The sequence below is a fragment of the Lytechinus pictus genome, chromosome 3 (assembly GCF_037042905.1).
Source record: "Lytechinus pictus isolate F3 Inbred chromosome 3, Lp3.0, whole genome shotgun sequence".
Lineage (NCBI taxonomy): Eukaryota > Metazoa > Echinodermata > Echinoidea > Temnopleuroida > Toxopneustidae > Lytechinus > Lytechinus pictus.
The window spans coordinates 82,205,241-82,231,964 of NC_087247.1; the positions used below are offsets into that span (position 1 = coordinate 82,205,241).

General features: G+C 36.8%; 1 protein-coding gene across 1 annotated transcript in view; it reads left to right on the forward strand.

The window, feature by feature from the left end:
• The first annotated feature begins 1,073 nt into the window (after window positions 1-1,073).
• LOC129257996 (ectopic P granules protein 5 homolog) overlaps window positions 1,074-26,724 on the forward strand; it is a 110,653-nt gene continuing 85,002 nt past the window's right edge. The window contains exons 1-7 of the mRNA XM_064096120.1: window positions 1,074-1,080; window positions 1,659-2,101; window positions 4,773-4,940; window positions 5,491-5,734; window positions 7,052-7,197; window positions 16,366-16,473; window positions 24,576-24,733. Coding sequence (XP_063952190.1) covers window positions 1,074-1,080; window positions 1,659-2,101; window positions 4,773-4,940; window positions 5,491-5,734; window positions 7,052-7,197; window positions 16,366-16,473; window positions 24,576-24,733 — 1,274 coding nt within the window. The remainder of the gene's footprint in view (window positions 1,081-1,658; window positions 2,102-4,772; window positions 4,941-5,490; window positions 5,735-7,051; window positions 7,198-16,365; window positions 16,474-24,575; window positions 24,734-26,724) is intronic.

Genomic DNA, 26,724 nt, shown 5'->3' on the forward strand with positions numbered 1-26,724 from the left:
ATTTGCATGTATTACTTCGTTCGTACATCGCGATTTTTTGCGGTTTAGTGCTAATTTTTGTGAATATTAGTTTTCCCTATTCATATTGTATATAATAGAGTATACAAGGGCCTATGGCGGCCATTTTGAATATCAGGAAAATAAATATTTTGTCAAAAATTATTTTTTCAGAGAGTATTTCACTCCTGCCACACGATTTCATGCATTTCATAGCCAATGTGCGGACAATTTTATGATTTTCATGGGTAATTTGCATATTTTGGCGGCCATATTGGATTTTGCCAATTTGCGGAAAATGCTCAAGGTTACACGAGTGGCATCATCCAGATTCGTAATCAGCACCCTCGAATTGACAAGAAAACATAAAAAAATATTGTATATATTATAAAAAAACAAGGTTTGGTCAAGTTTCTATGGAGCCTATCCTGGATTAAATCCCTCTAATTACAGACTATAATTAAACAAATTAATGACATGTTACGTATGGGACATTTTGTCCCCATAGAGAATGTACACAATTTTCCCCATAATTCAAAAACTTGAAATAATTTAAAATATGAAAATAACAAAAGAGTTTCTGTCTTTTAAAATGTTCTATTAAGACATATTTGATATGACTGAAAAGGAAATTAGCCATTTCAACATTTTTTTTCTTGTTTTTCATGGTTTCATGAATTTCTTACGTATTTCTATTGTTTTTTATTTTTTTCATATTTTTCCATTTTCGCAATTTTTTTGCTTCAATTGTTTTCATTAATCAGTATTCATAACAAATCAGTCTTTAAAAACTAAAGAAAATGTAAATAATCACTTTATAGAGCACTCTTGAAATTTGTTTTTCTCCATTCACTTTGTACACAAATCTCCCCATTGACATTGTGTGTAAATGTCCCGTACGTAACATGTTGTCCCATACATAACAATTCTTTAATTAACTTTTAATTAAAAAGTAAACTCTATTTTTGAAACTTTTTGGGGTATAACATTTTCATACTTTATAAATTAGAACTTCCCAGAGATGCAACAATACAAGTATTGTATTATGAGAAATAACTTAAAAAAACATCCTCAAAATGTTACGTATGGGACATTCCATAATTGGACAAGACCTAATTTGCATAATTAATTAGATGACACCACTTTTTCTCCCCCAAGAAGAATAAGATGTTAGGGGGTCCATGTCCCACCTATGACTAAATCTCACAAGTTTTGTTTTTATTTTCTATGAGTTTTTATAATTGTCCCATACGTAACGCCCATTTTACCAATTATGCAAATTAGGTGCCCCAAATTAGCATAAATATGCATATTATCAAATTTTTCTTAATGAAATTTTAAAATTCAACATTTGGGCTTTCTTACCCCACCAAAGATAACTTCTTAAATTAAAGATGAAATTTTGCCTTCTAGGGTGACCTTTTCTTGGACTTGCCCCCAAATTAAATTAGACTAGTTTTTAAGCCAAATTGTGATCGAAGCGAACCACAGAATATATGAGTAGGGAGTGAGAAAAATTTTGTCATTTTTTTGCCAAGTTGGTAAACACCTTGTCACACCAGTTCACTCAGCCTTGGACAATGGATATACTGTATCCTAAGATCTTGGTTCTACTGTTCTCAGGCTTTGCTTTTTTTATCATTCATGTTTCCTTTTGATAGATGACACGACTTCATGTGATACAGAACAACCAACAGCCCCACCAGCTGCTGAAGTTCTTACGCCAGGAGACGTTGATGAAACAGTTGATCCACTAAGCAGCAATCAAGTCAAGTCAGGAACACCAGTCAATGAGAACCCGGAACCTAAAGAGCAGCTTGAAGAGATGTCAGGAGCAATCACACTTCAAGAAGTGGCTCCAGAAGAGGATCCTCTGTTTATCTCTGGTTTGAAGGTTCAAGAACAAGGTGAAGGAGACATTAACAGATCTGCTGAAGGAATGAAGGAAGTGACAAGTTCAACCAACTCTCAATGTAATGAGGCTGTAAGAACAGAAGCATGGTCAATGGAATCTATGCTACCACTTAACCAAAAGGAACTTGAGTACTTTTACTTCAATAGCATGCTTACTCAACAAGATGCATTTGTAGAGGAATTCATGAAGGTGAATTGTTTTTTTTCTTCTTTATTTACCCTTTTTGCCCTTATTTACTGTCCAATTTTGGTTTTGAGCCTGATTTAAGGTATAGGCCTATTATCATTATGAATAATAATAATAAATATATACTGTATATATACTGTATATAGTAATTCAAATGGTATCATTACTTCAATGCATCCAACTGTATTTCTTTAAGTGCACTTGGTGTAAAAACATTTTGTCTTGGCCACATGTAAAATCCTGTAATTTTGTAGTATTTATGCCACAACAAACTTGTGTTTAATTTCTTTGCCTTCGCAAAACTTGGCCCGAGTTTAAAAGTCTCTTATTCATATGCTGTTCAAGGACTCTTCTTTTGGAGTAAATTTTGACCTTTCTATTACCTGAATCTCTCTTATTAAGAAGTTTAATTTATTACATTAGTTTTTGGAGTGTATCATGCTATGTATGATTGATCAAACCCTACTCTGATTGGTCTACAGATAACTGTCTATCAAACTTTCTCTGTTATTAGGGTATAGTGATGTTCAGTGCAAGAGTCAAGATGTGGGTCATGACTTACATGTACCTAGAAGGGTATTTCATTGAGTTCACTTGAGCAGCTCTCCAAAATGTTCATGATCAATTACATAATTTGTAATAAAAAATATGTTACATGCAAGCCTTGAAATAAGCAGCTGCAGACCAGGGGCAATTTTAAAAAAAAAATTGCCCCTGGCTCACAGGCTTTTTACAGGAACCGGGGGCAATTTTTTGGAACCAGGGGCAATTAAAAAAAAAAGAATATAACGGTGAACCACATTGCAATTTTTTTAATTAGTACACGAATAGCATGCTACGTAATAGGCTTATTCAAACATTTAAGAAATCAGATTTAAATGTTTGTGTTTTGACACCCTCACTCCACATCACCACACACACATGGGCTTATTTATTTTTCATCTTTAATGAACCATGAACAATGACCCCCCCCCCCAATAAAAAAAAATAAAAAAATAAAAAAATCTAAATAAATGAATGAAATAAAAATGTAAAAAAAGAGAGAGAGAGATGGAGAAAGAGAGAATTCAGATCAAATAATAATAAGTTTTTTTTTCATGGTTAGAATCACAGGTGTGGGTGTGTGTCTGTGTGTGATTGTGACTGTGAGGTGCACTTGAATTGCATATAAATTATTTTAAAGAAATGAAGAAATGAAATCAATATCTAACTCAGTCTATTCAAATTCCAGCACATAGCCACAGGCTATGTTCATGTATTGTAGGTTCATGTACCTTAAGTTGTTCACAAGTTATTTGAAAACGCAGATCTCAACAGAAAATGCCTTTCATTCTGGGAGAGTCTAAATTCGGTGAAAATGTATTCATTAATAACTTAAATATTCATCACAATGAAGAAATCATAAAGTTTTTTGACAGTTTTCAAAAATTAACATGAAATCTAAACTATCTGAAACTGAAAATCACCATCACTGAGGCCATTACTGATAGAATTCTAACCCAGAACTCTGGCAGAGAACATGAGCTCAAACTGACTAGCTGCACCACACTCAAGTGCACGGCGTCCTCCTATTTTTTTTTTTAGATGGAGCCTTGTTTGATGATTTATTGTCTGATATTTACCCCTCTCCAAGAAAGAAATTAAAAAGCTATAATTCACAACTATAAGCTAAGTGATTTTGGATTATTAAGGCTCCGTTTTGACAAGCAAAGTCGGCTACTGTGAGGATAAAAGACTCGCACATCTTATGTGCTGTGAACAGGGATTTATCTCCTGTGCAATTCAAATTACAATATCACAGAATTGTGATATCCCAACTGGAAATGTGTGCATTAGAAATTACACATGGTGAAGTATGGAAAAACTGTTACCGCTACCGGAAGCACGGGCGCACATGTATTACAGATTAAAAAAAATATTGACGTAGCTCACTTTTTATGTTACAGAAAAAAAGACGCACTTCGCAATTTGAAACTTTGCTTATCATAAATTGAAAATTACTTGATTTTGGCTTTTCTGATATTTAAATTACATGTATGATATGGCTTCACTGCTTACTCACGGCGGGCGCAATTACCTGGAAAATATTTGCGCCCGGCCGTCAAAATCTTGATGATTTTGGGGCTTTATGGGCACAATTGATGGCTTTATGAGCGCCCGCTTATTTCAAGGCTTGGTTACATGGTACTATGCAATAATATTTTGGATATTTGATGTACTACTAAAAATTGTTGAACATTTAAAAAAAAAAAAAAAATTATGGAATTTCTGAGTACACAACATGGAGCAGAATGTAAGAAATAAAAATAAAGAATATTGTCATACTTTTGAAGCATTTTTGTTAGAATTTCATTGATTTGCATCATATGTTTTTCTTTTCCATTTAGATATCAGCTTATATTTCCTTTTGCCATTTGAACAGATTCATAGGATACATGTATCTATTGCATGAAATACATGTAGTTATTAGTACTTCACATTAAACAACAGGGCCTTGTTGCATAAAAATACTGCTATGGTAACTACCATGGTAACCCTGATCAATAGTCAAGCACAATCAAGGATATTATACAAGTTACCATTCGGTGGAAAATTAACTGTAATGGTCACTTTTATGCACCGTGGCTCAGAAGTTCCCAAACATATTATATTTGCTTTGATTTTCTCATACTAGGGGAACTATTTACTTGACAAGCATGAGTTTTATGAACTTGTGAGTAACTATCTACGAGCTCGGATAAATGTAGGAACTATTCAAACTGAGATGAAAGGACAGAGGGAGGATTACTTGGACAATGTGGAACAAATCTGGAGCTTTACACAGAATGAGATTCCTGTAAAGGTAAGATAATAAGTTAATGTAACATTGCATACATGTACAATTACTAAAAACTAACCACTTTTTACATGTAAATAAAACAGTGGAGGTTGATAGGAGAATTACAGGTATATGAAAACTGGACTTTAGTTATAGTCAATGTGCAAGTGCATTTCATCGGTATGTTTGCACTCTCTATTCACTGTGTCTTCATTTTATTGTTTCATGAAACTACAATTATAACTTTTTGGTTAACAAATTTTTTCAGCTTTCATGTGATGTTCCATGTTTTCTTCCCAAATGACAAGTTTCTAAGATGTGAATATTCTGTATTGTTCAAGAATTCTGTTGTTATACCACATACAGCCCTAAGATGACCTTGACCTCTAAGTTTTTCAATATACATTTAAGGTATTACTGTAGGCATTGCTTAGCTTTCAAAGAAATGTAAGCATCTAAAGCAACATGTCCCATTTTCCAGATGTTTCATCCTTTCTCTTTGAGATTGGTTTAGAATCTTGAGAAATAATCATTAAAGAAGTTATGATTGTTTTAATTGATCCATTTATTGCAGGGTCAGTGTCAAGATGATGTGGGCGTGAAAGCCAGCCATACATTCAAGATTGTAGAGTACCATGAAGGGAAACTGAAGGCAGTAGTGAATGCCCTTTCTCAGCTCCGCAACCATATCCATAGTACCTATGCCCTTGTCTCATATACATCACAGCTATCCAGGCTTCAGATTGAGGTCTATATACATCACCTATTGAATAGGTCTGACCTCTTCAAAGATGTTGATAACACCATATCTGTTGGAGGTAAAATAACATTTATTACATGCTGACTTTGATTTTTCCTTAAAATTTTTATGAAGTTAAGTGAATTTTCATGGAAGTTGTTTATAGTACACCATGTGGTGAGAGTGGGCCCTAGATGAAACGTGGATAGAAGTAGTAGAAGAGATATGGAAGGTAAGATTTTTCTTTTCTGAAACGAGTTTAGTCCTTAAAAGGATTATAAACCATAAAAGTTGTTGGTTAGTAAGTTCAGGAGAGAATACTCCATCTCCTGCTCTGCAACTCTACTCACCAAGTTAAGTCAGTCTTTTCTCATCTCTGTAACTCTACTCACCAAGTTAAGTCAGTCTTTTCTCATCTCTGTAACTCTACTCACCAAGTTAAGTCAGTCTTTTCTCATCTCTGTAACTCTACTCACCAAGTTAAGTCAGTCTTTTCTCATCTCTGTAACTCTACTCACCAAGTTAAGTCAGTCTTTTCTCATCTCTGTAACTCTACTCACCAAGTTAAGTCAGTCTTTTCTCATCTCTGTAACTCTACTCACCAAGTTAAGTCAGTCTTTTCTCATCTCTGTAACTCTACTCACCAAGTTAAGTCAGTCTTTTCTCATCTCTGTAACTCTACTCACCAAGTTAAGTCAGTCTTTTCTCATCTCTGTAACTCTACTCACCAAGTTAAGTCAGTCTTTTCTCATCTCTGTAACTCTACTCACCAAGTTAAGTCAGTCTTTTCTCATCTCTGTAACTCTACTCACCAAGTTAAGTCAGTCTTTTCTCATCTCTGTAACTCTACTCACCAAGTTAAGTCAGTCTTTTCTCATCTCTGTAACTCTACTCACCAAGTTAAGTCAGTCTTTTCTCATCTCTGTAACTCTACTCACCAAGTTAAGTCAGTCTTTTCTCATCTCTGTAACTCTACTCACCAAGTTAAGTCAGTCTTTTCTCATCTCTGTAACTACTCAAGACTCTCATCTTTTCCTTTTTACAGTCTTTTGAAGACCTACACTCATTTCAGAAAGGTTCACTTGACCTTTATCCACTTTTCTTAGTCCTTAAGTTCTAGGACTCACCACTTGTACCACTTCTTTGATTGTCCATACCACCATGAAATTGTGTACATTTTTTTTGAAAATTGAAGATGCTGAGGAATATTACCATAGACCTTTCAGATGTTATTACCACTCATTTGCTATTTGTAAAAAGTTTGATTCTGTCGGGTCATTAGCAAAGCTATTATTTTCTGTAAAATGCTTCATTCACTGAATGTGCCCAAACAGCAAATAAGACTCCAGCTGAAGGGAATATAATGATGAATAAGGATGTATTTTTCTTATTGCAGCTCATTTGGTGAATACGAATTCTTCTGTGGCTCCAGGTGATTTAACCAAATTGAGACAGTGTATCTCAGTTCTGTTTGCATTCCAGCGTAGACCAATCTCAGATTCAGAGTTTGTTGAAAACTCTAGATTCTGGTTACATCGTATGGTAAGTCTGTGATTTTGAGACTGAGATATTATAGAAAGTGTTCAATTCAATTCAATTCATTTAGTCACCATATAAAAATATTTAAATACAATGTAAAATAACATAATATATAAATGCATAAATGTAACAAGACATACAACAAATAAATATAATGTATACATTCATGTAAAAGAAAAATCAACATATGGTATTAACCCTAATTCTCCCGGGGGGGGGGCCATAATGGCCCCCCCCTCGACAATTTTCGCGATATATCCGCTGCGCAAATTTTTTTGACCTCGCAGCTCACTGTCTTTTTACTTTCAAGTCTCGCGCAAATTTTGAGACCAAATTTGTGACGACCGGATACGCGGTTACGACATTACGCAACATTATGTAAGTGCATGTCAGACCCAAAATTGCTCACAAACGTGATTTCATGTACAAATCCAATGCAAATTGTGTATTTAGCCAAAATTCATAAATGTATCATTATTTCTACTTTTACTGATTGAATTTAATTAATTTTGCCTTGCTTATGATCAGAATTAAGTCTGGAACGATTTCCATTGAAAAAACTATAAAAAAACAAAAAGTAAAAAAAACAAGGAAATACATAAGAAATTCATAAAACAATAAAATACATACGAAATTGATTTCCAAACTGAAGTTTATTTTAATTGCGATTGTTAAGAATGCTACAAAGAATATTTTAACCAAAAATTAGCATTCTAGGAGCTTTATTTAGTGAATTAGAGCAAAAAGTATGATTTATGCATAAATTAGCATAATTAATTCATATAAAATAAAATCTTATTATTTTGGAAAATTTTACCATACAGCCTTGTAGATTACATCGCACACAACCAGCGTGCAAATTTTTGCGTCGCTCGAGCGATCAGCGGCCGAGATCTTAAGGGGGGGGCATAATGGCCCCCCCCCGGGAATGACAAGAATCAAAATACCCCGGGAGATTGAGGGTTAAGAGGCAACCAAAACGATTAGAATCTTGTAAGCAGTTGCCCCTTTACAAGTACTAAAATAATCATTAATAATCATAACATATACATTCACACATCAAACACAGAATCACGGTCAGCCACACCCAACACACATCTATCAAGAGAGAGAGAGAGGGGAGGGGGGGGGGGGAGAGGAGGGTATGTTTAGAAACGGGAAAGGGATTCAAGATGAATAACTACTAATTAATTGTCTTTTAAGTAAAATTTTAAATGAGGAAGTTGAACAAGAACGAATTATAGGATCTAAATTGTTATAAATTCTAGGTCCTGCATGTTTAAAAGAATTATGAATTTGATTATTAGAGGTCAGTGGAAGATGAAAAGTAGAAGCTGAACGAGTATTATACTGGTGAAAATCATTATTATAATTAAAAAAATTCATAATGTTTACAGGTGCCATTTCCTGTTTAATATAATACATAAAAACTGCAACTTAAAATTCATAAATATGATGAATATTTGGTGTTTTTAGTTCAAAGAAGAGGGGGGGGGGGCAGATGATGCATAATAGGAAGATTTAATACAGATACGTAAGGCTTTTTTCTGCAATTTATGAAAGGGTTCTAATTGATTTTTTTCTATGTTTCCCCAAGTAATATTACAATAATAAATAAAAGGAAGTACAAGTGAGTTGTACAACATAAATAATTGTTTTTCGGGTAAAATAGAACGTAATTTACTGATGATACCAACATTCTTGGAAATCTTATTAAGTGAATTCATGCGATGGTCTCGAAAAGAAAGTTGATCATCCAGTAAAACTCCAAGGAATTTTACTGACCTTGAAACATTCAAATATAAATTATTAATTTTTACTTTGACTTTGTGATGAGGAGACTTAATTTTTGATTTGGAGAAATACAAAATACATGTTTTATCATAATTGATTGCTAACTTATTGGAATCAAACCAGTCGATAAGGTTGCAGAGTTTTTCACTTGTCTAATGCTGGAGTATATCAAAATCTTTGTGTGAAGAGACAATGTTGGTATCATCAGCAAACAAAATGAAATGGAAAAATGAAGAAACATTCAGGCATGAGAATTGTTCGATTTTTATCGGAATTCCGATTTTTTTTCATCAAAATCTGTGGTCGCCGAGTTCGATGTGAATTTGATATAATATTTGGGGGGTAGGGTCTGGGGGGTAGCGAGTCACCGCGAGGCTGCATCCTTACCGGGCGGGGAACGCACTGATCGATCCGTTGCTAGCTTCGCTAGCTCAAGCAGCAACACGCACGGAGCGCGAGACTGCACCGCGCACTACTTCGGTCGCACCACTGGCATGAACGATGCGAGCGAAAATCGTGCGGTGGCTTTAATTCAGTCTCTAGTATCAAAATGGCGGCATCCACACCGAAGTTCGTCAAAAATAGATGGAACTGGTCATGGTGTGACCATATAATTTTGGAAGGCACTTCTGATCAACATTTGGCCGGGGATTGTTTTCGTAAGCTGTACAATCCCGGTGAAGCTTGGTGCTTATGGTGCAATGACAGCATAAGGTATGGCAACGAAGGTCTTAAAACACTGCGTCAGCATCTACTGCATTGTACATGCTTGTGTTCCATAATTGTCTCTCAATGTCAGCAGCATATGGTTTACTTTACTATAGGTGTGGTGTATACATGTAGGTCTATACACAAACAGTGTTCATAAAGTACAAATTGCATTTTATAGTTTATAAAATTTTTATTTCCGTTTTTTTTTCAAATTGGTACTCCACAATGGGTTCCTTTTTCTATCTAATTGGTACTCCAGAATGGCTTCCTATACCCCCTTTAAATGCTAAAACCCAGGAGCTTCAGGGGGCGCTGCCCCTGGACCCCGTCCGTAGGTTTAATTTCCTTTCAGATATTTTCAAGAAAGTCATTCTCATGCCTGAACATTACATAAATCATTGACATATAACAGAAAAAGCAGGGGGCAGAGTACGGACCCCTGTGGAATTCCACATTGGAAAAAGATGAGTCATTATTATTGAAGGTTGTGTATTGTTTCCTATTCAATAAATAACTATGAAAGCACTGAAGGGCTATACCACAAATTCCAAAATATGGCAATTTATATAAAAGAATGTTATGACAAATCAAGAAAGATACCGAATGAATGGAAATTATGAATATAATAGGATATCATGCAATTCAATCAAAGCATGTTCACAAGAATGGTTAGACCTGAAACCAAATTGAGCATTGGTTAATAAAAAATTTATACATTGATTAATTATACGATTGTACTTAATTTTTTCCAATATTTTTGAAAAACGGCAATAAGGTAATTAGTCTATAATTAGAAAAAAGGTGCTTGTCACCTTTCTTGTATATTGGGACTATTTTACAAATTTTCATATTATTTGGCACAGAGCTAGTGCACATAGTGGACTAAAGGAAAAACAATTGAGTGAATGATATTCTTTATAAGATGCATGTTTACACCATCAATTCCTGTCCTTTTTGGATTTTTCATTTTTTGAACAATGTTAATAATTTCTGTTTCACATGTTGGATACAAAAAAATTGAGTTAATACAGAATCTATTGAGGTAAGAACTGAAATGACTTTTCAGTGATTGATTTAGTTTAGACTGTGCAAAAGAAGCAATACTTGATAAATAGTTGTTGAATTCTTCAGCAATATCACTATCACTTTCTATTTTAACATAATTTTTCATAAAATATGTGGGAAATCTGTCTTGTTTAGTTCTCCCTATTAACTCATTAATAATTTGCCAAACTTTTAAAAGATTATTTTTATTTATTTGTAGGGACATTGATTTTCCGCGATCGCGGAAAACAGACAGAATTCATGGAAAGGGCCTTTTGAAACGGAAAGTGGCATTTCAAACGGAAAATCACGGAAAACGTATTTTCCCTCAATATACACAGAATAGCAACAGAAATTACTCCAAAATCACAACAAAATGAGAATATTAAATGGCAAAAATCCCCCAGAAAACATGATCTCACTTCGCTACTATCATGACAATTCACACATCGTGACTGCACTTGACATCAGCACACCCGATTGTACCCCGCACCGTACCCGTACCCAGCCGGCGGGGGCGCGCATTTCCGTTTTACACCCTGGCGAAGGCATTTTCCGCAAAAATAGCCACAAAGCGACTAGTGAAGAGTCTACACACGTCGCTGGTGCAGATGAGTGAAATCCAAACATGCTTTTGCAGTTGCGTTTTTTAATGAAAAGTTATGAAAAAGTTTTTTTTTTTTTTTTAAATAAATTATTAACTAAATGATTAGAATGACAGACAAAATAAAAATAAACAGATACATATAATAGAAAGAAAATTGAATTTTAATGGATTGATACACTTAGATGCTGAAAGATAGATATAGAAGACTGATAAATAGATAGAGACATAGATAGATACATGTAGATATAAATAGAGAGAAAGACAGAGAGATGGATAGATAGATAGGGGAGAGAACTTGAGAGATAGAGAGATGTTATAGATAGATAAATAAATAGATAGATATATGGACGGATAAAGATCAAATAGAGAAAGCCAGAGAAAAAAGACATACAGATGGATAGATAGAGAGAGAGATATATATATAGAGAGAATCTGAGAGATAGATAGATGTTAGATAGATAGATAAAGAATGAGAGAGACAAAGAAGATAACAAATTAACAGATAGATACTGTACTTACATAGATAGATAAATAGATAGAAGATAGATAGATAGATAGATAAATAGATAGATAGATAGGGGAGAGAACTTGAGAGATGGAGAGATGTTATAGATAGTTAGATAGAATTTGAGAGATAGATATATAGACGGATAGACAGAAAAAGACAGACAGATTGATAGATAGATAGAGAGAGAGAAAATTTGAGAGACAGACAGACAGATGGATAGAGATAATTCGAAAGATAGATAGACGGATAGAGAGAAATAGAGAGAGAGAAAAAGATAGACAGATGGAGAGGTAGAGAGAATTTGAGACACACACACACACACACATATATATATATATATATATATATACATATATATATATATATATATATATATATATATATATACACAACAAAAAAAGTAAGTCCCCCCTTGAACAAACATAAATAATTTCCGAACCAATGCAAGTTTTTGATATATTTTTACATGAGCGTGTAGGTAATTTTATAAGCTACCATCTGAGTAAATGTTATGGACGTATTTTACGTCATACTTCAGTGAGCACCGTCAGAAGGCAAAAATGTCACTTTTCAAAAGTCACAAGCCAAAAATCATGACTTTGATTCCATTTTATTGGAACTGATTCCACATTCTCATCTTCAAATATAGTCAGAAGGCTTGTAAAGGTACTTTCTAAAAGACGATACAATTTTTTGGCTAAATTTCACGGTTGAATAAACACAAGTCAAAATTTGCTATAATTGGATTTTTTACACATTTTCATCAATAAAAATGATAGAATATGATGACAGATATTTTTGGGAAGAGTATCTTCAACAATATTCATCGTTTCACGGTTCAATGAACATTTATTGAAAACAAAAAATACGATTTTCAAATATCATAGGCAAGTATTGTTTCATTTTGGTAACTGAAACTGATCTTTTATCAACTTTTTCGTTATGTTCATGTCCAATTAACATGCTTCAATGATTCAAAGGCGTTTAATTAAACATTCACGCTTGAATGAACATGTGGAATGTGATTAGCTCTTTTTTACGTTATTGGAAAACATGCAATTTGTAACTATGGATATCTGTCACAAACCTCCTTGTATGGTTCATTTGATTTGATTTTTATGAAAATCCCGATGTTTAATGCATCAGTGAGCACACAATATTCGAAAATTATGCAAATGAGAAGAAAGTTCAAGGCCTTGGCCCCACTCTGTGCCGTATCGAATTGTTATTTTAGTGTGCGCGCCTTTTGGATAGTGTTACTCTGGAGCGATGTGCGAAGTTTCATGAAATAACTGTTGGCAGAAGTAACGAAAACCGTCCATGAAACAAACCCCTTATTTCATATTTGTTAAAATTTTGACTTCCTCTCTCATAGACTTGTGTACATTATGGGTGCATATGTTTAAGAATAAGTGACCCCTTATTTAATATGGTGGAACTTTTTTTCAAGGCTGTCTTTAGCAATGTCATTTGGCAGTAATGTTTATCAACATATGGGCAGAATTCTGTGCAAAAATGAAATCGATTTGTTTATTTACGGATGAGTGAGCACGCATCAAAGTGGGAAAATGGGTATTTTCAATGTCACAGACTCATTTTAAAGGGTAATAAGGTGAATATTGGGGGCAAATTCGGTTTCAAATGTGACTTTAATTGCTGTTGTTTTTATCATCCATCATTTCTATCACCACACACTTTCCGAACTTTTAACAGTTTCATGGTTGAGCGAGCACATTCAAAAACTTAGGAATGAATACTCTTTATACCGCATAAATGTATTCTATTCCTAACAATTTCTCATGATCAGTTTAATTTATGGATAAATCAGTGGTGGATCCAGAATTTAAAAATGGGGGAGGGGCCTATAATCGGGGGAGCCAACAACATTTTCAAATTTTAATATGACCTAACAAGTTGTAGAGGATACTACCAAAAACCCCTATGATGATACGTCACAATACAGGGGCCGCGGAACGGTTTTCAAAGTGTGGGGGAGGGGCTGAGCCAAAAGTGGGGGGGGGGGGGGGGCGCTGACCATGCAAAAAATCACAATCGTATGGTAATTTTTACATTTTTGTACATGCTTTTGGAAAAAAAGTGGGCCCCCACCCCGCTTCCACGGCCCCTGCGATATTTTGCTCACTCAACCATGAACATACATGTACGATATCAAAATTGTGTGTGGAGTGGCTAAATTATGGATAGTAAAACAGCATAACACCATAAAATTCACCTAAAAACAACTTTTGCCCAACTTTCTATTTGCACAATCTGAAAAACGACTCTTGTGACTTTCAAAAATTGTCATTTTTAATTCAATCTTTAATTACTCATGCATGACTCAACCGATCAATCTCATTTTTCTCCAGGAGTTGCTTAATGAGTGTAGAAAACCACCTACGAAATATTATATCTTAAAATAACTCTGTTAAAAAGTTACAGCAATTTGATTTAGGGGGGACTTACTTTTTTTGTTGTGTATATATATATATATATATATATATACGTATATTGGATTTTATTGCAATAAAAACTATCAAAATACAATCACAAGCAGTCAAAGACTGAAATAAGTGAATGTTTACATACAAATAGAATCATAACAAAATATAATGTAAACATTATAGATAAATATCAAATACAATACAAAAGAAATGTATCATAAATAAATACAAAAGGCCAAATGTACATGTACTACAAAGTGTCACCAAAGAAGAAAAATGCGGAATGAAAGATTAAGAAGAAAGAGGAGAGAGAAGAGGAAAGAGGTGAGAGAAGGGAAAGAAATTGGGATAAGACAAAGAGAAGGGAAAGCAAGAGGTGGAATTTGAAAGAGAATAGGAGGCAACCTTCAGAAAAAAAAAAAAAATTATGCAATACAAGACATTTAACAATGGTAACAAGTAAATAAAGTAGTAATTGAATCGAATCGAGCACAAAAAAAAGGAAAAGTAGAGCTGAGGAAATAGACTCCTGAAGGAAGTCGAAGCAGTGTTGATATTGCACATGAGTAGATTAATAGATGGATAGAGAGAAATAAAAGAGAGACAGATGGATAGATAGAGAATTTGAGAGATAGATGTTAGATGGATAGATAGATAGACAAATAGATAGGTAGATAGAGAATGAGAGAGACAGAGGAGATAGACAAATTGACAGATAGATATATCATGTAGTTCCATAGATTGATTTATAACATAGATAGTGGATAGACAGATATGATAGATATAAGGATAGATATAATATAAAAAAAAAGGTAATTATGTGTTTTATTTTTCAATATTTTAGCTATTATTTGTTTTCATCCATATATACGATCATGTGCGATAAAGTATAAAAAAAAAATCATGGAGCCAACGCAGTTCAGCGGAACAACCAAAATACAGAGACTGAAGCGTTTGGTCTATAAGCTCAGCTGCATTTGCACTTAAACTATGTTTCTGGGGATATCTTCGGTGCGGACTTTTGGATCGCGCGCCCAGCTGATTATGTAAACAAACGTAGACGTAGACTCTTCACTAGTCGCTTTGTGGCTATTTTTCCGGAAAATGCCTTCGCCAGGGTGTAAAACGGAAACGCGCACCCGGCCGCCCGGTTTGGGCTTCACATGCACACATATCGTTCAACTACATGTACACGGTCGTGTGTTGCTGCCCTCTACGTTTGAAGATGTAACAGCACGATATAGTGGTCTTTAAATCCAAGATGGCGGATTGGCAAAAGCCGTTGACTGATGATAACGATGTCCAAAAACCCCCAAAATTATCGATGAAATATCATTTCACCGTGAAATAATGCTAATAATATGAAAGGTGAGGATGTATGCATGCAAGATGGGTGTGTAAAAATATTTTATGCACCCGCATAGATCCGATTAGAACGGATTTTATTGTGTTGTTGGTACAGTAGCAGATACAAATTTTGACCAGTGCGAGTGTGCGTGTGTGATTTTGCTATTCAATGTGTAAACGGAATTGTCACTTTTCCGTGTGTACAAAGTCTATGGGGAAACGGAATTTCCGTTTTCTGGCATGCTGAAATTGGAATTTGAGATTTTCTGAAACGGAAAAGGCAATTTTTTGAAATGGAAAATCACTGTCCCTATATTTGTAATAAGTTATAATAGTATTTTTTGCGAGCATTTTTCAATACACCATTCAGTACATTCCTGTACTTTTTAAATTTGTTAAAAGACTTATCACTCTGTGTTGGACTTAACAGTACTGTAACAGTACTGTAATTCAAATATTGTAGTTTGTATTCCCTTGGATGTAATGATACTGATCTATACAATCAAGATACAATGTGTAGGTTGGGGTGAATCAATTCGTTTAATTTTTTTCAATTCAATTAATTTATTTGACATCCTAACAAATAGAATATACAATCATACCATATACAACTTCAAAAATTCAGGTGAATGATAGGCTTCATTTTATAGAAGGGGTATCAGATTTGAAAAATGTTTGTCTTGATTGATGTAAACATTATTTTTCTTTGGTGTTAGGTATGTATCCTCTTGAGGATAGCAACTCTTGATGATCATCTGTTCATCTTTCAACACTTGTTACGATGTCCTCCAGGCATTACTGAGTGGGCTACTACATTTCTACAGGTAATATCTAAGTAGCACTTTAATTCAGTTTGGTTCTATGATACTTACTTCTAGTTAAAATTTGATTTTTGAAAATAGATTTTTATCTAGACAAATTTGGTGAAATATAACTTATTTTAAAGTATCATATTCACACTTTTATAGTTCAAGACATTTTTTGTTCATTTTTCAAAATGTAATAAAAATTTCAGTAGGGATTGTTTTATTTCCTGATATTTTGCTGCCAGTGGCTTCTGATTTACAGTACAGGCCCAGCGGAAAGGTGCAATTAACTCTGCCAAAGTGCCCAATTTGTTTTGAATTTTTAAAAGTCTTGCACGCACGTGGAGACAGAGTTCATTTTTTCATGAAAAATTCACTTGGTTATAGATTCACCGTATGAAAACAAAATTTACTCAAATTTTAAGGACTTATCCAAAATAATAATATCATTCTATCCTGAAAAAATGATATCATATAATCAAATATTTTTAAATTCCTGCTTACTTTCATTTTTATTGCCTGCAAAACTTACTCTTGAACTTCCAGATATATCTATACCCATCATTGAATATTCCTGAGATTTGCTGTGCATATTCATGAGATATTTGCGGATTTGCATGCCAAGGACTTATTTTTTGAGAAATCACTGTATGAAAATGGGTTTCTGACAAAAATAACAAGGAGTTATTGATACCAGTGAACCCAATTCTATAGTCCTTCTAAAGCTCTATAACACATGATGTTAGAATTGATAATAACCGGTGCAATTAGCTATGGGACTCAACCCTGCAATCAATCGCTAGCCTTTCTGTTATGGTACGTCCTGTCCCAGTGTTCACATGCATTTGAACCGTCCTACAGAGCTGAACGAAAGTACAAGGTAGGCATAGAAATTTCCCTTTTTCACTTTTTTGTCTGTCTTTTACTTAATTGACATACGATTATCTTGATCAGTGATGAAATGAAGCTTACAAAAAGCTACATTTCACTTGTCAACTTACTTATACCTACACTGTAAAACAAAATTGTCATAAGTTTGTCCAATACATGAATAGGGATTTTGCACGCTACGGCATGGCAGCTTCACTGCACTGTACTAGCACTGCCAGTGACTGCTTCACCATCTTCAGAACAAATAAAAATCTCAGTATACGGGACTGAAGTTGGGTGTTGAAGTCATAATTTTCAGTGGGCTGACTCAGCGTGAAAACAAATTCATTGGGCTGAAAATGGCAGGGAGACTTTTCCGTATCCCGTGTTTACAAGAACTGAATTTTCACACAAAGTTACCTTAATAGTTACTTTCTGACATATCTCAGTTTCGTTCATGCCAAAGACCTAAAAATGTGAAATTTAAACGATTTTTCGACTACTTATTTTCATTTTTTTTCATGGAGAGTTTTTGACATATTTTTTGTATTGTTACTCCACAAACGACAAAACTAAGGAAATAAACAGTTGAAGTAGTGATTTTTTTTCCTAAAAATATTACATCTCTCAGATTCATGTCCATTTACAAAAGTTATGGCAGTTTTACTGCAACACTTTCTCAGCAGTTTCAGGAAACCCTCTTGTTAACTTCAAGTGTTTTCGAGGTTAACTCAAAACAAAATCGGCCGATAATTGCACCTCTTCACTTTTCCTGAGTAGGATATTGAGGCTGTTTATTTCACTTCAATGGCATGCGTTGTTTAGGCTGTATTCGTCAGTGCTCTTTCTTCTGATTGCATTGTTCTCTTTTTATTATTAAGTTATTTCCCTTTTCTAGCCAATGGTAGAATTTCAATGAACATGAAATTGATATGGTAAAAAGGTTAGTACAATAGGTTCCAGGTGGAAAAGGTGTGTGATGTTATGGAATGGGAAGAGTATTCTTGTAAAGGGAAAGCATAAATTTTGATGATGGACATTAAGTTCTACAAATGGTAAGCTTTTAAGAGATGCATGATATCATATATGTATGGAAGTCTACAGGGCTAATACAAGCCCTATTTGTCTCGCCTGCATAGCAGAGCAAGACTATAGGCGCCGCTTTTCCGACGGCGGCGACGTCGTCAACATTGAAGTCTTAACCAAGGTTAAATTTTTGAAATGTCATCATAACTTAGAAAGTATATGGACCTAGTTCATGAAACTTGGATATAAGGGTAAGTATTACTGAACATCCTGCCTGAGTTTCAGATCACATGACCAAGATCAAAGGTCATATAGGGTCAACAAACTTTGGCCATGTTGGGGTTATTTGAAGAGTTGTCATCATAACTTAAAAAGGTTATGGATCTAGTTCATTAAACTTGGACATAAGAGCAACCATGTATCCCTGAATATCATGTGCGAGTTTCAGTTCACATGACCAAGGTCAAAGGTCACTTAGGGTCAACGAACTTTGGCTATATTGGGGGTATTGAAGTTCGCTCACAGGTGCAACTATCAGATGACATGAATGTTGTAGACAGCAGGACAACAATTGGCACATCTGATTTCCACATCCAATCATGACAGTGCCACGAAGGCATGGTATTGTTGGTAGGCGAAATTTTAGTGCATTGTTTGCATATGTTCAAATCCCAAAATAAGGTCACTGGTAGTAGAAGGTACAGAAAGATCTTAAATTCCGCAGATGTCAGCGGGTTGTCAGCAGCACGCCAGGGATCACTGGTGTTTTGGCCATTTGAGTACTGAAAACCTCCCCCTGCTTTGCCAGTGCTGCGCTGAAATACTCTGGACAGCACTCTGTTGACGCCTAAGAGATGTGAATTGTCCAGAAAGCACGAAGATGCCTTCTGATCAACCCAAGCCGAGCCAGGCTCGGCGCCCCCCACATTCTCCTCACCCACTTCTCCTGCTCCCTAACACTCAACCCCATTGCTCAGATCCACCTTCTTACAGAAACTCCTGCGAATCCCCTGCACCCAACCTCTACAGTGTGTACCTCCGCTCCCCACCCATTCTGCTCAAATCCTATCCTTGTCTCCCTTGGCACCATCAACTTGACCATCACAATTTTCTGTACTGACCTAGCCACTAAAACCGCAGGGCTGTCACTACCACCTCTTCATAGTCCTGTTCTTCTCATCCACACGCACCTGCCAGTCGTGCAGAGCAGCTAACAACCCACCTACACCTTGTCTCTGCCTAGTCTTACTACACATTGTCCCCCTCTTGACAAACTCGATATCCCTCATTCTCTAGGGTCCATTTTTCTTTCTTGCCTCTACCACTGCCCTTGCCAAAGCTCCAATCTCCTTCAAAACATGGTATGCCTCCATGTATAGGCTTTCAATAACCCCCACCAGCTGACAGGACATGTTTTAACGGCCCTTTTGCTTACCTGCAAACCTGCAGCTGTCATCCTCTACACAACCCTACCTCTTCAAATTCACTGGCTATGGCAGGACATCAAAGGTGGAACTGATCTTAATGCGCATGGCTCCAGACGGCATCGTCCTGAGTTAGTCCCAGGAGACATTCCTCTGTTCCACCTCTTCCCAATGAGTCCATGCACCCTGCACACCCTGCTGTGCAGCTTTTGCCAACCTACATTCCTCCTCTTCTTGACCGCCTCAACCACCAAATCCCTCTTACCATTCCTGCCGTCCTTGCTATATACCTTCTCATGCCAGGACGATACCCTACCCCGTTCCTACCCACTTAGTCAGCACCATGCATCTCCTTCCACTTTGCCATTGCCATGACTTCATCCGCAGCCTTTTCTGCCTTCCACTTTCTCCCTGTACGGATCGGTGGCCTAGAATCTGCTGTTTTCTGATCCTCTGACTCTCAACATCATGACCAACCTAACTTTCCAAGCCTTCTACTCTTCTACCACTGATGCCATAGGAAGCCTTAGCTTTCCAGATCTACATAAGAATGCCAAATCTGTCAACATTCAGGGAACACCTAACCACTTCTGGTAGAACGAATTAATCTTCTACTGCATCATCCCAACCATGGAAACTGAGTTCTCATACACCTGCCGTGCTACATGATCTGTGGCAGCAGCTCATATTCCCAGGGATCAATGTCCTATCCACTTTCTTTAGCCACTCCACTTTGTCATAGATCTGCATCCTTCGATGCCTGTCATTCAACTTATCTTCATACCAAAATCTTCACCCCTTTCTCAGAACCCTGAGGTATATCCTCATCTCCAATACGAAACCTCCTCTCAACCACCTTGCCCTACCCCAATGACACTGACCGACTCTTCTTGGCCTTGAACCTTATCCTAGTTGAACCTACCAGCTCCTCAAGTCTACGGAGGCCCTTGTTTACCTGGTACTCATTACCCGACACAATCATCGGGTCATCCATGAATGCCCTGACAGAGGGCACAACAACCTCTCCAGCCAGTGCCAACCCTTCAGTCTTTGAGGACTTGCAGTGGGTCAACACCTACATACACAGAACAAACAGCAGCAGCGAGACATCCCATCGTGATACCAACCTCCACTGCCTACCACTCTGTCATATATAGCTTGAGTCGTGAATCTCATCTTAAACTGACTATAATAGCACTGCACCAATTCCTGGATCACTTTCGGCACCGAGAAAAACTCCAGAGCTAAGCTAAGGTAGCTTTGAGGTACTGACCCATAAGCATTCACCAAATCCAGCCAGATAACATCCACATCCTTCTTTTCCCGTTTGCACCTCTGGATTGACTCCCAGATCATCTGTACATGTTCCAAGCACACAGGGTAACTGGGAACCCCAGCTTTCTGGACAGATGTGTCTACAAACTTGTTCTTTATGACAAAGTCTGTCAAATGCCTAGCTAAGATACACTAAGGAGTATCTTACCACCCACATTCAAAAGCAAGATGGGTCTGAACTGCCCAATACCCTTCGTTAGGGATGTAAACCCCTTCAGCCAAACACCAGCTACCTGGGACAATCTGCCTCCGCCCTGATGATCTGCCAGAGAACTTCTTTGACATGAGGGCAATACTTGAACTACTTGTAGGACAAGCCATCCTGCCCAGCAGCACTACCAGCTGTAGCCTTCCTCACCACTCCAGCAACCTCCTAAAGCTTCGGCTCACTCACGTCAAAACAGACCTCGGGCTCTTGAAGCCTAACCAGCCCTGGCAGCTCTACAAACAGTTCCTGTCTTCTTTCATCGCAATATGTCTCCCTCAAATGTCTCTCTAATTCCTCCTTGGACAAATCCAAATTACCTGAGGCCCCTTCCCCAAACAGCCTCTTGGCAAACTTGTGTGAGTTCCTATAAAACTCCTTCCTCTGCTTCTCCCTCCTCTTCTTTCGCTTCTTGCACAGGTATTCAGCTCTTCTCACATCCGTGTACCTCTTCTTCAAATCCTCATACAAGTCCTTCAAGCTAGCTCTCTCTACCTCATCAGCCATCTTTGTCGCAGACTCTTCTTTTCTACCCTCAGTTGAGCCAACAAATGCTCCCTCCTTGTCTCTGGTTTGCTGTTAGTGTCTTTCTCCTAGCTTTCAACACTCTCCCTCACAGGTCTTGTTTCGAACTCCTCTGCACACAACTCGTAGCACAACCCCTCAAACATTCCGCATCTTCTCTACATTCCCAATAATTCAACCTCTAAAATTCATCCAAGCTTGCTATGTATCAGTTTCCACTTGTCACTGTTAGCTGGCGGCCATGCAATTGGCTCCTTTCTCTCCAACCCTGCATGTAAAGCATGTTGAGGTTCACTGGCACTGTGGTCTGAAGCCTGACTAGGACCTCCCACTGTCTCACCCAGCTCAGCACTGGTGCAGTCGTGCTCTACTGCCATCAATCCACACCTCATTCTTCCCCGGTGAACCGCCACACCTCTTCACCCTCTGAACAACTTCCCGCACACAACACATATGTCTTCTTGGTTTCTGTTTGCTAGTCAAACTTTCTGCTCTTTCAGAACCAGTCTGGATTCCTATGGTGGTGCCACTAGCCCACATTGCAGTTTTTATTGTGTTATTTTGTAACTCATTTCTTAGATCTTTAAACTTCTTTTGAGAAGAATTTCACAAACTGGTGAGCAAACTGTTCATCATAAGTGTTTTTACTTGGAAAATCCTTTACAGTTGCCGATGAGGAGAGTTTGTTAGACTTCTGAAAGATTTACCTAGTCTTACAATCATCAAATGCGATTCTGTGATAGTAATTTCTTTTACTCTATTCAATGTGGCTCTGCATCTTACATGTACCTGTTAATCTCTTAAAACTTGCCTGTACACTTTGAGTTTGGTGGAGTTAGCAGCTCCCAACTCCTATTAAGATCTCTCTTTGCTTCATGCAGGAAATCACAATATGAAGGTGCATGTGGACAAGAAGTGATTATCTATGTCTCTTCAGGCGCATGCTCGTCCATTACATTGCCAAGAACATCCTCATACTCATTTCTCATTTTGCAATTTTCATTCCATTTTTTTTTTACCTTATGCTTGTTAATATTTGTTGTAATTGTATTATGTATATTTTTTTTAATTGCAAATGGAATAGATGCAGTTGAATTGAATTGAATTGAAAAATGTTCTGCAAGTGATAGTAAATCATAAGAAGGAGCAAAATCTAATGCATATTTTTAATAATGATATCACTGTGATACACGTCATTAGTATTTTTGTCTCACCCACTAGAGATGAAGGCGAGACTTGTATGGATCCAAATGTCATCCGTCGTCTGTCTGTCACAAACATTATGACACATAACTCCGCAACCTTAAGTCACTTTTCAACCAAACTTGGATAGTAGATGTACATAGGGGACCTGCATGCTATGCTGCAGTCAGAGGTCACATGTTAAGGTCAAAGGTCATTTTCCGGTCAAGTTTACATTCAAGACTCTTATGACACATAACTCCGCAACCGTACATGTAAGTCGCATTTCATCAAAACTTGGATGGTAGATGGACTTGGGGGACCTGCACGTTATGCTGCAGTCAGAGGTCACATGGTAAGTTCAAAGGTCATTTTCAGGTCAATGTTAAAGCTTACATGCAAGACTCTCTTATGACACCTAACTCTTCAACCGTAAGTCGCTTTTCAACCAAACTTGGATGGTAGAAGGACTTGGGGGACCTGCATGTAATGCTGCAGTCGGAGGTCACATGGTAAGGTCAAAGGTCATTTTAAGGTCAGTGTTAAAGTTTACATGCAAGACTCTCTTATGACATCTAACTCCGCAACTGTAAGTCACTTTTCAACAAACCTTGGATGGTAGATGTACTCTTAGGCAACCTGCATGTTTTGCTGCAGTGGGAGGTCACATGGTAAGGTCAAAGGTCATTTTCAGGGCAACATTAAAGTTTACATGCAAGGCTCTTATGACAAGTGTTATTCCATCCCAGTCATTTCACAATGAAGTTTCGATACAATTCTGTTGCGTGCCCTCGCAAATCACGATATTTTTGTTTATTTTCATAAGTGGGCGAGACACAAAATCGCTTTTGCCTTGTTTGGAAAAGGTCGGTTTCAATTGCGTGTGTATGAATCCTCTCGTATTTCAGAGGAAATAACTTGAATAGCAAAATAGTATTTCATTCAAAAGAGCATTATTTTCCATATTTCTGTATGTTCAATTTCATCAATAGATTTGAAAGGGTAAACATTGAGCTTTCATTTTATCTTCTTAATTTCTTGGTATCTCTACAATTACTCAGGTTATTTACTCTTTGAAATGTTCATGAAATCATAATTTTCTAGGTTTTACTTATTGAAAAAAACGATTTAAAATATTTCATCTTTTCTTAATTTTTCCAATTGCAAATATGAAAGGTCATAACATGATCATAAAGTCCATGAACCATGCATCATAACATGTGTAGAAGGTTTGATTATACAACGTACGGGTAAAGAGTTATGACCGTTTAAAAATCAGTCTCTGCTTACGTTTCGGTCAATTTAGGATTCCCTCGAATGTCCCTGGCACTAGAGGGGTATTGGGCTTGGCATAGTAAGAGTTAATGATTTAGGGAGTTAGACATGGTATATGCACTAAATTAATATGGGTTTTTTGAGAAGATGTCAGAAGCAAGTTGAAGAGAAGAGTAGGAGGGTTGGGTTGAGGATGGAGGATGAAAACTGGAAGGGTAGTGGGTATGGGAGAAACCTCAGCTATAATTACTACTTCTCATCATGATCTATTTCTCCAGGTGCCAGCTCCTGTACAAGAAGCACTTGGAAACCACCATCTTATTAGCATGGATGATGTCCCATCATCGCCTCAAGGTCAAATGTCACATGATTTCTGGGACAGCCCACTCCTTCATCACTTCGTTAACATGCTAGCTACCCTTATGGCTCCTGTCAGGTCAGTACTTTTTTGTCTTGCCCACTAGCAAAGGAGAGACTAAGGGATCCAAATGTTATCCATTCGTCAGAAACATTATGACACATACCTCTGCAACCGTAAGTCACTTTTCACCCAAACTTCGTTGTACATGTAGGTGTACTTAGAAGACCTGCAGGTTATGCTGCAGTTGGAGGTCATGCTGAGGTCAACGTTAAAGTTTACGTGCCAGACTCTCTTGTGACACATAACTCTGCAACATTGAGTCACTTTTCACCCAAACATGAGTTGTAGATGTACTAAGGACTAGGAGACTGGGGGGCCGTTTCATGAAGCTGTTCGTAAGTTAAGAGCAACTTTAAGAATGACTGGTGATCCTTTCTTGTGGTAAATGGTGTACACCAAAACGTTAATTGGCAAGGGTTTTGCGCATAAAGAAAGGATCACCAGTCGTTCTTAAAGTCGCTCTTAACTTATGAAAAGCTTTATGAAACACCCACCTGCATGATATTGTGCAGTGGGAGGTCACATGGTAAGTTCAAAGGTAATTTTGAGGTCAATGTTCAAGTTTATGTGCAAGACACTCTTACATGCATGACACATAACTCTGCATCCGTAAGTCACTTTTCACCCAAACTTGAATTGTAGATGTACTGAGGAGACCTGGGACCTGTTACATAAAACCTTTGCCATAAAAAAACTCTGGCAAATGAACAAAGACTCTGGCAATCAAAATTTGTTGAAGTTTTTTGTGGAAAAAGTTTTATGCAACGAGCCCCTGCATGTATTGATTCAGTCTGAGGTCACATGGTAAGGTCAAAGATGTACTTAATAGACCTGCATGTTATGCTGCAGTCGGAGGTGACATAGTAAGGGCTAAGGTCATTTTGAGGTCAACATTAAATGTTTTGTGCATGACTCTCTAATGACACATAACTCTGCAACAGTCAGTCAATTTTCATCCAAACTTGGGTTGTAGAGGTACTTAGGAGACCTGCATGTTATGCTGAAATCTGAGGTCACATGGTAAGTTCAAAGGTCATTTTGAGGTCAGTGTTAAAGTTTATGTGCAAGACTATCATATGACTTATAATTCTGCAACCGTAAGTCACTTTTAAACCAAACTTGGGTTGTAGATGTACTTAGAAGATCTGCGTGCTATGCTGCAGTCGGAGGTCACATGGTAAGGTCAAAGGCCATTTTTAGGACAATGTTTAAGTTTAAGTGAAAGACTCTCTTATGACATATATCTGGTACTCTCCTGCTCCTACTACAACTCTACTCTACTCCTTCTGGTTTGCAGTCCTTTAAGGGTCTACACTCATTTAAAACAGAATTCGCTATTTTCAAACCTCCTTTCCTGCCTTTCAGATATACCTCCAATTCTATCCACTTTTCCTATAATCTCAGTCCCTCTAGGACTTTACACATGGTGTACCGTAAACCTCTTCCATGATTGCTCATACCACCAAACATCATCAAGATTGTGTGAATTTTATTTCTTTCTTCTACAGAGGAGACATATCCTGCGTACATAGTTCACCTACCCCCCTTTTCCCTGTAAATCAGGTTTAGACACGTCATGCAGACTTAAAGAGAGAGTATCATTTTGGCTCAAAATGATAGTCTATGCATCATTGGTTTTATTGAATTAAATTGAATTGAATTTATTGTCCAATTAAATTGAAATTTGGTGCTCGCTGGTTACCAACAAATCTACAAATACAATGTACAATAAATGATAATTGACAATATATAACAGCAAAATGGTGTTATGACTAAACAGATATTTAAATGGTTATTGAACACATTATGAAATAAATAAGTAATATGCTGTTCCCAGGGGACTGATCCCCAACCCCTCCCATCTAAGAAAAATTAGCCTACAATGCAGTTTGACCTCATCTTGCCCTACTGTTAAATATGTGTATTGAGTCTGGTACAAATCAGTATCTATATCGACTTCGCTTAGTGCGGGGGACGTACAAATGAATTCCTGATCGATTGTAGTT